The 12,559-nt window shown below is 41.4% G+C and overlaps 1 protein-coding gene across 6 annotated transcripts in view; it reads right to left on the bottom strand.

Annotated features, from left to right (window-relative positions):
* THSD7B (thrombospondin type 1 domain containing 7B) overlaps positions 1-12,559 on the bottom strand; it is a 321,145-nt gene that overhangs the window by 208,627 nt on the left and 99,959 nt on the right. For all 6 annotated transcript variants that reach the window (XM_068687381.1, XM_068687382.1, XM_068687384.1 and 3 more), the window contains exon 4: positions 1,131-1,908. In XM_068687381.1, the coding sequence (XP_068543482.1) occupies positions 1,131-1,908 (778 nt within the window). The remainder of the gene's footprint in view (positions 1-1,130; positions 1,909-12,559) is intronic.

Raw genomic sequence — 12,559 nt, 5'->3', positions numbered from 1 at the left:
TCACAAATCTTGACTTTTTTCCAAGCAATAAAAAATATGTACTTTGCTACAGAAGTAATAGGAGGAGGTAGCAAAAAGGCTAGAATGTATATTTGCACCTCAGTATGTGTGCAGAAACATTTCTGACATAAACAGGGACAGTGAATTGGACACAAAATAACCCCTTATCTCTCCAATTTGAATTTGTGCAGGCACCAGGAGCTATAGATTACTGAGAAAGATCGATTTCTGCAAAATTCAGGAGCAGGATTTTCCAAGAACTTCTAAGAAGTTCTTCAAAAATCTTACTTCTGACTTTCTCAGAACTCAATCAATTCCACAGCAATCTATAGCTCCTGGCATCTGCCCAAATTCAATCTGAAGTCAAATGGCAGAGCTCAGATAACTTAAATTTAAATGCAAGAAATGGAGAGAATAAATCTTTCCATTATTTGCTGTACATTATTGTAACCTTCACATTTGAATTACAGTAAAGCAACCTGCACAGACTAAGGAAAATTGTTAGCTAAAACACATGAGGATAGAAATCAACAACCACCGTCAAAGAAAGAAATGCTAGTCACGAATCTTGTATCAGTCTCACAAACATGAAGGCTCCTCAAAAGCAGGAGACAATCACGGCTTTGCTCACTGATCTATCTGTCCAAGAAATACCTTCTAGTAAATTTGCAAGTCCTTTTCAGGTTTACACTTCTCAATTTATTCAGTGTTGATTTGTAAGAACTAAGCAGTTTAAGCTGATGTTATTTTAGCCTCTTCGGCCAAATATATACAGTAGGTGACTGAGAATGAGACCTTTCTATGTTCTATGTTCAGCACCTCCCTCTCCCACAGCTATAGTGGGAAGTGATATGTATATAACTCCATTTCCTTGAGGTTTCCTCAAAACAACAAAAAACAGAAGAGAAATATTAAAAACATAAAACGAGTTAAACAGTCACGAATCACAGAAGCATGCAAAATATTCTGGGGATGCTAGCTTCACAAGCAGGGAATTAAATCAAACAGCAGACTGCAAAGAAAACACATAAAAATTTGCATTTAAAACTTGGAAAGGCAAATACACTCGCGGTGTGGCTGTGAAAAGCAGCGACATACAGAAGAAAGGACATCAAAGATGAGGCCCTTACCTCAGCACGACGTTTTTGCCGTCGCTCCTCACGCACCTGACCGGCCGGCTCTGATACCCGACCTGCACCTCCCGGGCATGATGGTGAGCTTTATGGCCTTCGAGCCACGATATGCTTGGCTCTCCAGAGTCCATGCCAAAATCCAGCACGGCTCTCCCAGTTGCCATTGCATCGTCATGATGGGGCAGCCTGCACTCGCCCCAGGGCCCCACCTTGAGGCTGTAGGTGTGCTCCTCTTCCCCGAGGGGACAAGCAGCCATTTCGCAGAGCCTGGACTCAGTCAGGTTGGGGCACGGGGCACCCCCGTACAGCGGGGGAGCAACAACGGTGCGTGTCCGGTGCCGCATGGTCCTGGCACAGCCCCCACTGCACTGGGACCAGGCGGAGAAGTCGGAGACGACGCAGTCCCGTGGGCACGGCACCAGGCAGGCCTGCTCAAGGGGTGGCCGGGGTGCGAGATGCTCACAGATCTCGCTGGCGACGGTGCTCCTGTTCAGCTTCTGGAGGCAGCGGGCACTGCGGCGCTGCAGGCCGTGCTGCGCCGTGACGCAGGCCCCAGCCTCACCGCCGGGCACGCAGGTGCCCCATCCCGAAACCTCCCACTCGAACAGCTCCAGGTGCCAGTCGCAGACCTTAAAGCACCTCCGGTGGCTTTCAGGCTTCTCTTTCTGGTCACAGTTCGCGTGGTGGGACGTCCAGCCCTCAGTGTGGGTGCACCAGACGGCCCGGCTGCGAGTGCCCCCTGAACCACAGTCACCCACGCATCGGCCCCAGTGACCTGCAAAAGAAGAGGGTTGAGCCATGCCAGGCCAACAATCTCACCCAAAAACCGCAAAACCATGCTCTGGAATCCATTAAAAAGTGAACAACTATCAGCTAGTCCCTAAAATTGGCTAAATTTGGGTTCGCAAGCCACTTCTCCCCACGTACTCACATCACAGGATGCCACCTGCTCCCCGACACTTGGAAAAAAATTTTGCCTTCCAGTGCCCCACAAATTAAGGACAGGACAGGCACATTTCTGCAGCAGTAAAATGCACCCCAAAGGCTGAGGAAACATGAATATTTAATTCCACTTGTACAAATGAGTATAAAAACAATCATAAAGGAACAATAATCTAATAGGAAAAGAAAGTCAAGTTAGATAAGAGGAAAACATTCTTAATAGAGCAATTAGTCAATGGAATAAACTGCTCTGGGAAGGAGCTGAATCATCATCTGTGGTGATAAAACGGTGAGGATAAATACTATGGAAATAAAAGCACGCGCTTAATAGGAGTTGAAACTGGAGGAACTGACTTTACATTACAGTGTAAATACTACAGAACGGGTCCCACTGGGCGCTGCTTTATGAGCACGGCCCCATATAGCAGAAAAGGCCCCTCACGTGCTTCAACTTCTAAATTACCCTGGGAAGTACCTCAAGCAAGTCGTCCCTGGTTGCAGCACACGGTACTAGAGATGGGGGCATAGCTAGTCATTCAGCAAGAGAAACAAAATCAAAATTAAACCCACGAATCTCATTTTCAGTTCTGGAGCACACAAACATACTTATGTAACTGTATGAATGTTATTTAAGGATTTGCAAGTGAACTTAAATCAGACAAGGCTAAATAGCAAGATTTTTCTCTAAAAATATTATTCCACAAAAATCCACCCGGTCCACAAAATAATCTAAGGGCTATAAAGTATAGAATTGCTTTCAAAATGAGGAGAAAAGGTAGTGGAAAGCACTCAGGCTGAATCTTAACATATTAAAGGGATTTTGATGATCATGTCTCAAGAGGGTTTCATCTCATTCCTAAGTTTAAAAACTTTCCAGTACCCCGTAATGGAACCATTTCACTGGGTAAGAACATTGCATATGTAATCCACACTTGAAAGTACACTGCAACAAACAACAACCTCTGTATTTTTTTATTTTATTTTTTTTATGGCAGAAAATGAACTTATAATAAATAGGTCAATTTATATTAAAAAATGTTATTCCAGACAAGTTTTTTAAAATCGATTTTTAAAACGATCAGAATCAGTTATATGCTTACACTAAGCAAACACATAAAAACAGCCCCCATAATGGCTGCAATTATAACACTAAGTATTTCATCTAGCTGATAATGTTTTCGTAGGTAAACCTGATGTTTTTTTCTTTATGGACAGAGAGGATTGCATCTTCCAGAACCAGGGCCTTGATATTATGATAATAAATAAAGAATCAAATATCCTTTTCTTCTCCATAGTTAGTAAAAGAGAGACCAATACAGTAAATACTTTGGGTATAACCAAGATTCTCCTACAACACATCCCACATGGGGAATTTGGAACAATGCAGAAACATCAATACAAATCTTGAAGAACGTCACCGAGTGTACTGGGTCTGGCTGGAATGTTAACTTTCCCTGCAGCAGCCCATACAGTGCTGTGCTCTGCACTTGTAGCTGGAACAGAAGTGTTATCACACCAGTGTTGTGTCTACTGCTGAGCAGCAGTGGCACAGCATCGGGCATCTCTCTAACCCTCCTAGGGGGTGGGCAAAAAGTGAGAAGAGAAACATCACTAGGGCAGCTGACCTAAACCAACCAAAGGGATATTCCATACCATGTGGTAAGCAATAAAAGGTGGAAACAGGAAGAAGAGGGGAGGGGTGGGCTCTCATTGTGAAAACGTTGGTCCTCCTCCCGAACACCGGCTACATGCGTTGAGGCCGTGCTTCAAGGACGTGGTCAATCATCACTCATTTGTGGGAAGTAGAGAGTAATTTTCTTTCCTCTGCACTTCCACATAGCCTTCATTTATTTTTCTTGTTTGTTTTCCTCCCTTCTTTTTATTTTCCCTTTCCCCCTCCCTTTTCCCCTTTCCCTTTTTATTTCCCTTTAGTTAAATTGTTTAGTGCATAATAATCTTTAATTATTATTATTATTTCCCTTTAATTAAATTTTCCTTATCTCAACCTGTGAGTTGTTCTTTGCTTTACTTCTCCCCCTCCTCATCTAAAAAAGAGGGGGAGTGAGAGAGCAGTTGTGGGGTTTAGTTGCCCAGCGTGGTAAAACCACCACACCGAGCTGTCACTGTTGACTCTCCTCTGGCATCACCACTCCTGACTGTACAGGTTTTTAGTGATTAGAGGTTACTACAGATCTCCCCAGAGCTGCCTCAGGAGCTTCAGAGTCATGAGTGGAGCATGGTCTGGCCAGTCAGGTAGACAGTGATGCCACCACCTCTCCTTGATGCACTATTTGTTGCCAGCGCCCTGCAGCCCAACGGCTGTGATTACAAAGCAGAGACCCAGGAGATGTCCCTTTGGTGGCTGCTTTTCCTCCCTCATCCTCCAGGGTATGACTACAATGCTACCCTGAGTCTGACACCTCCTCTTGTGGTCAAAAAGCAGCACGCAAGATGGATTTTCAGAGTCATCGGGGTTTAGACAGCTCCAGCTTTTGATGCATCCAGTCTTCAGGCTATGTGAACAGCCTTTCTCCCTTTTGTGCCTGTATTTCACACCAAAATATGTCAGTTCAATGTAAGGACTCAACAGTGACACATCTTGAAAGGGAAAACACAGCAGCAAATTATACTGTACACCACAAACTGTACTATACTAATTATAGTTAGTTACCATTGACTTTCACCATAATTAAATGGGCTTAAAAACTGAAGATTCCAAAAAATTAGACTTTATGCTTTTGAAGTTACAAGATACATGAAGAAGTCTACTGACAATTTGAATGTCTGTTCTTGATATGTCATTTTGACTTAAAAGTCTATTCCAATAAAATGCCAAGATTCAAAAACAGTCATCAGATTATGTATATGCTGTCATCTTACTAAAAATAGGAGTCAAAAATCAAAACTCAAATACCAGGTGGCTTTACTGTTTCATGAGTTTCTCAACATTTCTCTGAAGCAGGTTTACAAAGACAATTTTTTATTTTTTGATATCTGGAAGTTTCAGTGCAGGAAACGTCTGTTTTTTCACAAGTTTGTTTTTAAAGCAAAAAGTCATGAGCAATATTGTTTCACTTCAGCTTAGTGCATAACAACATTTTGCTCACAAATTGCTTGGAACACACTACACCAATTTAGGATTTACTACTTATTTCTTAGGACAGCAGAATTTATAATCCATATTCCTCTACATCAAAATACCACTAAAAGACTCCATACAGTAATAAAAAGCAGTTTAAGAAGGCTGGCCAAATTATATTCACCAAACCTACCACTACTCTTTCACCATTGCACAAAACTCATCTCTTCAGTACTGCTACTTTCCTGGGTGTTACTCAAGAATTGTTCTATGTAATAGCTACAGGTCCACCAGTCCCAACATTAACAGGATAGATAGATATGCAGCAGAAGCCTTAGGAAGAAGTGACCTTTATTTAACATCAGAAGTGAATTTAGAAAGAAAAATTACAAATAAAAGAAAGAACTCATAAGCAATTACATTATCATTAGACACATCACAATTTGCAATTATTCTCTGGCAAACATGCTAAAAATATAGCTTATTAGACCCACTCTTGGCATGCCAAAAATAAGCATGAAAAAATAAGGGTGAAAAATCAGATGCAAATCCCATTACTGCAGACGTTTCTTCACTTCCGATGATCTCTTCAGGACACAGCAGTAAACTTATCCTCAATGTTTCATTGCTTAGTTAAATATCCTGTTCAGTAGCTTAACTGAGGAGAAGGATATAAATACTTCCCAGTCAATAGCCTGCTTTGTAATTAGTATTTAAGTTGTTTTTTTAGAGGAGCCACGTTAAATTTACACCTTCCTTGAAATAAATCTGAGTCAATTAGAAGGAACATCTCAGCAGAACATGAATAACAGCATTAACAATATTTTATTAAAAGCCTACTGGCACTTATGCATCAAAGGCTAGAACTTTAAAAAGATGCATTACAATTCCCAGTCTTGAATGGGAGGCCACTGGTTATTAAAGCACAAGACTAAATAAAATGAAATCTATTTCACTGTGAACAGCCTATGGAAAGTACAAAAAGATGAAGACAAAACATAGACATTGTCCATCTCCTAACCACTGTAACCTAATCAAATAGTGAACAGACTCATGGTCTCACACCACCACCAAAAAGTAACATTTTTTGTCCATCTAGGAGCAAAGGCCTCCAAATTCAAGAAGGCAAATGTGCAAGAAAAGATGAAAACTGCAACAAAAATGTCCAAGATGAAAAAGTGTTGACACTCCTCCAGAAGGCAGGAGCATCCACAAAAACAGACCCAAGTGCAGTAAGAAAAAAAGTGCATGGCCACGTACATGTCTGTGGCTGATGATTATGTTCTGTAAGCAACAACTCAGGAAGACTTGGAAAAAAACTGAAGAGAGAGTCTATCAAATCACTATTCCCAAAAATGAGAAGTCAGGCAACAAAGAAAAATACAAAATAAATAAATAAATAGATAATAGATAATAGATAAATAAATAAAAAGACATCCCACCATCTCTTGCAAGACATCTATAACACTATGTGATGATAATGACATGATAGTAATTAATATATTAAGTCAATCTAATGAAGAAAAAACAACACCTTGTTCTGTTTGCCATCCTTTATCCAACAGAAAGATAACCATATAATTAGCGCAAAGAGCTTCTCTAATGTGGTTAGAAGCAAGCAATATAGCACTGCAATTGTAGTTTATTTCATGTAGTGGGCCCTGATTTGCTTTTCCTGCCTGCAAGACCTACCTACAATTATGCAATAATTATGTCTGAAAGGATACAGTAGCATCTGCTCTTTGACACACAGGTCACAAAAGCATAAGGCAAGCAGGCTATTCAGACAATAATTACATATTACAGACAAAATGAAACACAACTAAGTATCAAATCTCAAATAGATATCCCAATAAGAGTTGCTTAATAAGTATGTTATTGCTTAATAAGGGCTGGTACAATAATTATGCTGTGTTTAACGTGACATTTAGCTTAATTGCAACCATTTCACCATCTGAGAATTCATTGAATAAGCATCTTCCACAATTATTCTGTCCCTGTAGCTATGTACTAATTTGCAAACTTAGGACAAGATTAGCAATCAGTTAAGTAGAGTACTGTGTTAGCAATTTCTTTCAAACAGGCAATAGATATTTTCCAAGTCCCATCTGATACACAGAACATTGAAAGAACTCAAAGATTTTTTTGAATTTTCTACTTAAAACAAAACAAAAACAAAGATTTGATACTTTAGTTTAAGTATCAAATTTAAGAGCAGTTGTTCTAGACCTTGCCAGTTTGTATTTAAACAGAAAGTACTAATTCTTAGTGTAGATAAAGATCCCTGAATATCAGAACAGAGAGGTATGATGCCACAGAATCATCTAGGTTGGAAGAGACCTCCAAGTCCAACCTCTGACCTAACACTAACAAGTCCTCCACTAAACCATATCACTAAGCTAAAATGTCCTTAAAGCCCAGCTGAGGAATAACGCCACCAGATGTGACTGTAACCCCCTTCCAAGGGAAATGTGTAATTTTTAATGTGCCTTGGAGGTACATTTATTTATCATGAACCAAACTGTCAAAAATCATATGAACTACCACATTTTCTCACCACTTAATTAATTTTAGGTATGACGCAAAGGCATTTGACAAAATGCCACAAAATATTTTTTTTAATTATTTCAACAAAAACCTTACTATACTGATGAAAGTCATATCACTTGTATGTTGTACTCTCCCCATGTCAGTTTATTCAGTCCACTTTCATCTTTTCTTGTAGAACGATGAGACTTAAATATTTGTGGCACAGAACAGCTCTATACATAGCCTGACACCAGACTTGATATGTTTACCTACTTTATACTACTAAGTAATATTAAGTAAAGCTATTTTTTGCATAACTGCGTACTGCCTTGCTTTCTGGAAAAGCCTTCCTGTATGCCTGCCCTGCATCTAATGCCACATTTCAACCAAAATGTAGCTTTTCTTCCTCACCTGTACTTAACTATCTCAGTAGGTTTGCTATATATTATTAACAGCAATTCAGTAAAATGCTTTCTCTAACACTTCATATGAAAGATGCCATACAAAACCAGTCTATTGTAATATTTGCGATGTATCACACATGGCAGAGAAAATTCCTCTGATTCCTGTGATTAATTTTAAATATCTGCAGCACTTTTTTAAACTTTCATGACCTACACAAATGAGTAACTCAGCAGCTCAGTTATTCATCTTACTTACATCTGAATAAAAGTGAAGTTTAGTGACTTATAGCCAGGCAGCATTTTGTTCCAATTTTACATATCCGGTTTTTGCCTTATTATCCACATGCGGTAACACTCAAGACACACTCCAGCAAGTAAGACATTGTACAGCAAAATGTAATGAACACTGTTGTTTATGAAAATTCAGTGATTTACTAACCCCTTGGCACTTGAAGGCAGGACTTCTCAATATTAAGCACTAATGTAAACTGCGTTAGCTGAGCTACTCAATCATGTGCCCACACCCTGGAGATAGCCCAAGGAAAAATATTATTTTCTTTCAACTCTCAGCTTTGAAAAGAAAAGAAAAAAAAAAAAAAAGGCAGCCCACACATTGCAATACATTTCTGAAACACCCATTTGACATATTTTGAGGGTTATGTGAAAGCAGTTATCTTGTCTTGGTAGCAAATGACATTTAGAGACAAGGTTATAATGTATATAAGAATACTATAAAAACAAAAGTATAAATAGATGTTACTAGCAAATTACAACTACATGTATTGCACTGTGTATACGATTAAAACCATCCAGTACTGGATTAGAGAGCTGTAATCTAACTTTAACATTTTTAAAATTCTGAAGTATGAAAATCAATTCTTTTTTTAACAAAATAATCTTCATAAGGTGTTTCTAAATGTAACCTTAACAGAAAGCGCAACTGAAAAAAGTTTCTTCATGTGCTCCACCTTGACTTAGAGGCTTACATTCCCCGAGGGGAACTGGGTCCTTGCTTTGAAAATCACCACGAATTGATACAGCAGCGGTAATGTAGCATCTCCCACCACACAGCCTGCGCTATGAAGCTGCCTGGAGGCAGTGCCTGCAAACAAAACCCTTCAAGATTTCTCCCCAGCTGGGCTGCCAAGGCAAGGAAGGGTGAGCAGGCTCCTGCAGGACAGCCCAGCAGGTCTGCCTAGCACTTGTAAGCACCAGCACAGCTGCACAGGTTCAGGACAACCTGCACTGGTCACTGGTACCTCCTTCATGACTATAATTAAAACTTTTCTCCAGTCCATAGAAAGCACAATCTAAGAGGTCTATATGAGGTCTACCCCTCCAAGTGATTCTTCTGGCACGCAAAGCCCAGGTTTCATTCCAGATCCACCTTCTTACTAATAGCCCAGCAATGGGTAGGGCCACTACAAAGGCAGCACACAGCTCTGGAAGAGACCAGCCCATCCACGTCTCCACAATAAACTTTGCCAAACAATTTAAAGATCAGCATCAGTGGGTTTCTACAGGAATCAAATCAGGAAATTCGCTGTCAATGTCTTATTGCTCTGAGACAGAGCCTCAGTGGAAAACAGCTGAGGAGGAAACACTGGCAGCGGTTCAACATGGTATTCGAGCTCCGAGATACAAAGAGAATTCTTGTATTAGTTCTGCAATAATTCATTACTTGGCAAACACCAAAAATACTTTCATCCCTTTTTCTGAATTTTGACATCTGCATTTTCTAATTTTCTTATTCTTTCATGAAGCTTAAAGTATACTTGTTTTTTGAAATAATAATAAAGTTCTGATATTCAAAATGTTAAGAAAAAAATCCACACAAACAATTGTCTCATAGAAAGAAATTGTGAAAACACTGAACACACCAATCTGCATACCCGCAAAACCTTTGTGATGCTCTGCTGAAGTACCAGAATTTACTTCACATGTACATAAACACGGGAAATTTTGTATCTGTCTCCAGACATCATTTTAAGGGAGAAATGTATTTTTTCTGCTTGGCTTTGTGCCCTTCTCAACTTACATATTTTATGACCCACTACAGCACAGAAGTCATTATATTTTTTCAGATACTATATCGTATTTTTTCAATCACTAAGCCATGATAAAGGAACCAAAATGCAGCATTGAGCCCTGAGGTGCCACACTGGGTCAACCCATGCATGGAAGGCTGCAGGTATGAGCACATCTGCCACCCAAAGAGGAAAATTCCTTATGTCCCCATGGAAATGGACCAGACAATCATTACTCTGAACAAGCTAGCATTATAGAAGAGCTATACAATGGGCAGGATTTCCCATGCTGCTCAAACTACTACTGATTAGTATTTCTGCAAAGATGGAGAACACTGATGGTAGCAATCCCAGGCAACAGTATAATTAAATCACAGAACAGCTGAGGTTGGAAGGGACCTCAGGAGATGATCTGGTCCAACCTCCCTGCTCAGGTAGGGCCCTATACAGCACGTTACCTAGGGTTGTGTCCAGACAGCTTTTGAGTATCTCCAGGGAAGGAGACATCTCTGGGCAGCCGGTGCCACTGCTCACTCAGCCTCAGGCAAAGAAGCTTTTCCTCATGTTCAGACAGAACTTCTTGTGTTGCAGTTTGTGCCCATTGCCTCTCGTCCTGTCGCTGGGCACCACTGAGAAGAGTCTGGGCCCATCCTCTTGACACCTTCTCTTCAGATACTTCAACACATTGATCAGATCCCCCCTGAGCCTTCTCTTACCCAGGCTGGATATGCCCAGCTCCCTCAGCCTTTCCTCATATGAGAGATGCTCCAGTCCCTTCATCACCCTAGTAGCTCCTTCCTCAAGGAGCTCCATGTCCCTCTGGTACCGGGGAGCCCAGAACTGGAAACAGCACTGCAGGTGAGGCCTCACCAGGGCTGAGGAGAGGGGCAGGATCACCTCCCTCAACCTGCTGGTGAAGCCCTTCCAAATGCACCTCAGGATGCCACTGGCCTTCTTGGCCACAAGGGCCCATCACTGGCTCATGGTCAACTTGTCCCCCAGGTCCTTCTCTGCAGAGCTGCTCTCCAGAAGGTCAGTGCCCAGCCTGTGCTGGTGGATGGGGTTATTCCTCCCCAGAAGGAATATGATGACTTCTGCAGGACCCTGCACTTGCCCTTGTTGAATTCAAGAGGTTCCTCTCTGCCAATCTCTCCAGCCTGTCGAGGTCCCTCTGAACAGCAGCACAGCACACTTGGCTACCAGCCACTCCTCCCAGCTCTGTGTCATCAGAAAACTTGCTGAGGAGATATTCTACCCATTATCCAAGTCGTTGATGAATAAGCTGAACAATTCTGCATCCAGTATTGACCCCTGGGGGACACCGCTAACTACAGGCCTCCAACTAGACACAGGTCATTGTAGAACTATAAACCTTCCTTTCTAGTGAGCATTTATTATTATTATTATTATTTACAGCCCACATGTAACCATCCACTTTTGATTAACTATTCTTAAATTTCCATTACCCTTAACACCCTTCTTAAAGGCACCAAACTCTAGGAAAAAAAAAAAAAAAAAAAAAAAAAAACTTCAGGGAAGTGCAATACTTAGAAAAAGCTGTGCGGGAATAAACAATTTAAACAGCTACACCAAAGTTTCAGAATGATAAGCATTCTCCAGCAGTAAATCAATCTGCTCATCCAGTAGCTCTTCTAAGCACAGGCTGCTGTCAGGAAGAAGGGCTGAGCTTTGAGCAGCGTCCAATCAATCTAAGAGGGCCAAAGTACTTAAGTTTCCAGACACCATAAAACCAGGATGAAGAGCTTTGAGATTCAAGAGACTCAAGTGATTTTTACTTCAGGGAAGAGTGACGGACATATACTGATAAATAAATAAATAAATAACAACAACAAAAAACACATCTGTAATAATGAAAAACAGGGAGAGGAGAGGAGAGGAGAGGAGAGGAGAGGAGAGGAGAGGAGAGGAGAGGAGAGGAGAGGAGAGGAGAGGAGAGGAGAGGAGAGGAGAGGAGAGGAGAGGAGAGGAGAGGAGAGGAGAGGAGAGGAGAGGAGAGGAGAGGAGAGGAGAGGAGAGGAGAGGAGAGGAGAGGAGAGGAGAGGAGAGGAGAGGAGAGGAGAGGAGAGGAGAGGAGAGGAGAGGAGAGGAGAGGAGAGGAGAGGAGAGGAGAGGAGAGGAGAGGAGAGGAGAGGAGAGGAGAGGAGAGGAGAGGAGAGGAGAGGAGAGGAGAGGAGAGGAGAGGAGAGGAGAGGAGAGGAGAGGAGAGGAGAGGAGAGGAGAGGAGAGGAGAGGAGAGGAGAGGAGAGGAGAGGAGAGGAGAGGAGAGGAGAGGAGAGGAGAGGAGAGGAGAGGAGAGGAGAGGAGAGGAGAGGAGGATGAGAAATACACTACTTTTCAAACTGAAGTAATTTCCTATCACATCAAAAATTCAGCTTCTTGATTGCAAGGTCCAGGAGAACAGAATAACTAAACCACTCAAGTTTG

Source organism: Anas acuta, chromosome 6 (assembly GCF_963932015.1).
Source record: "Anas acuta chromosome 6, bAnaAcu1.1, whole genome shotgun sequence".
In the NCBI taxonomy this organism is placed as follows: domain Eukaryota; kingdom Metazoa; phylum Chordata; class Aves; order Anseriformes; family Anatidae; genus Anas; species Anas acuta.
The sequence above is the reverse complement of the archived record's forward strand: the minus strand, read 5'-3'. Positions and strand labels throughout refer to the sequence as shown.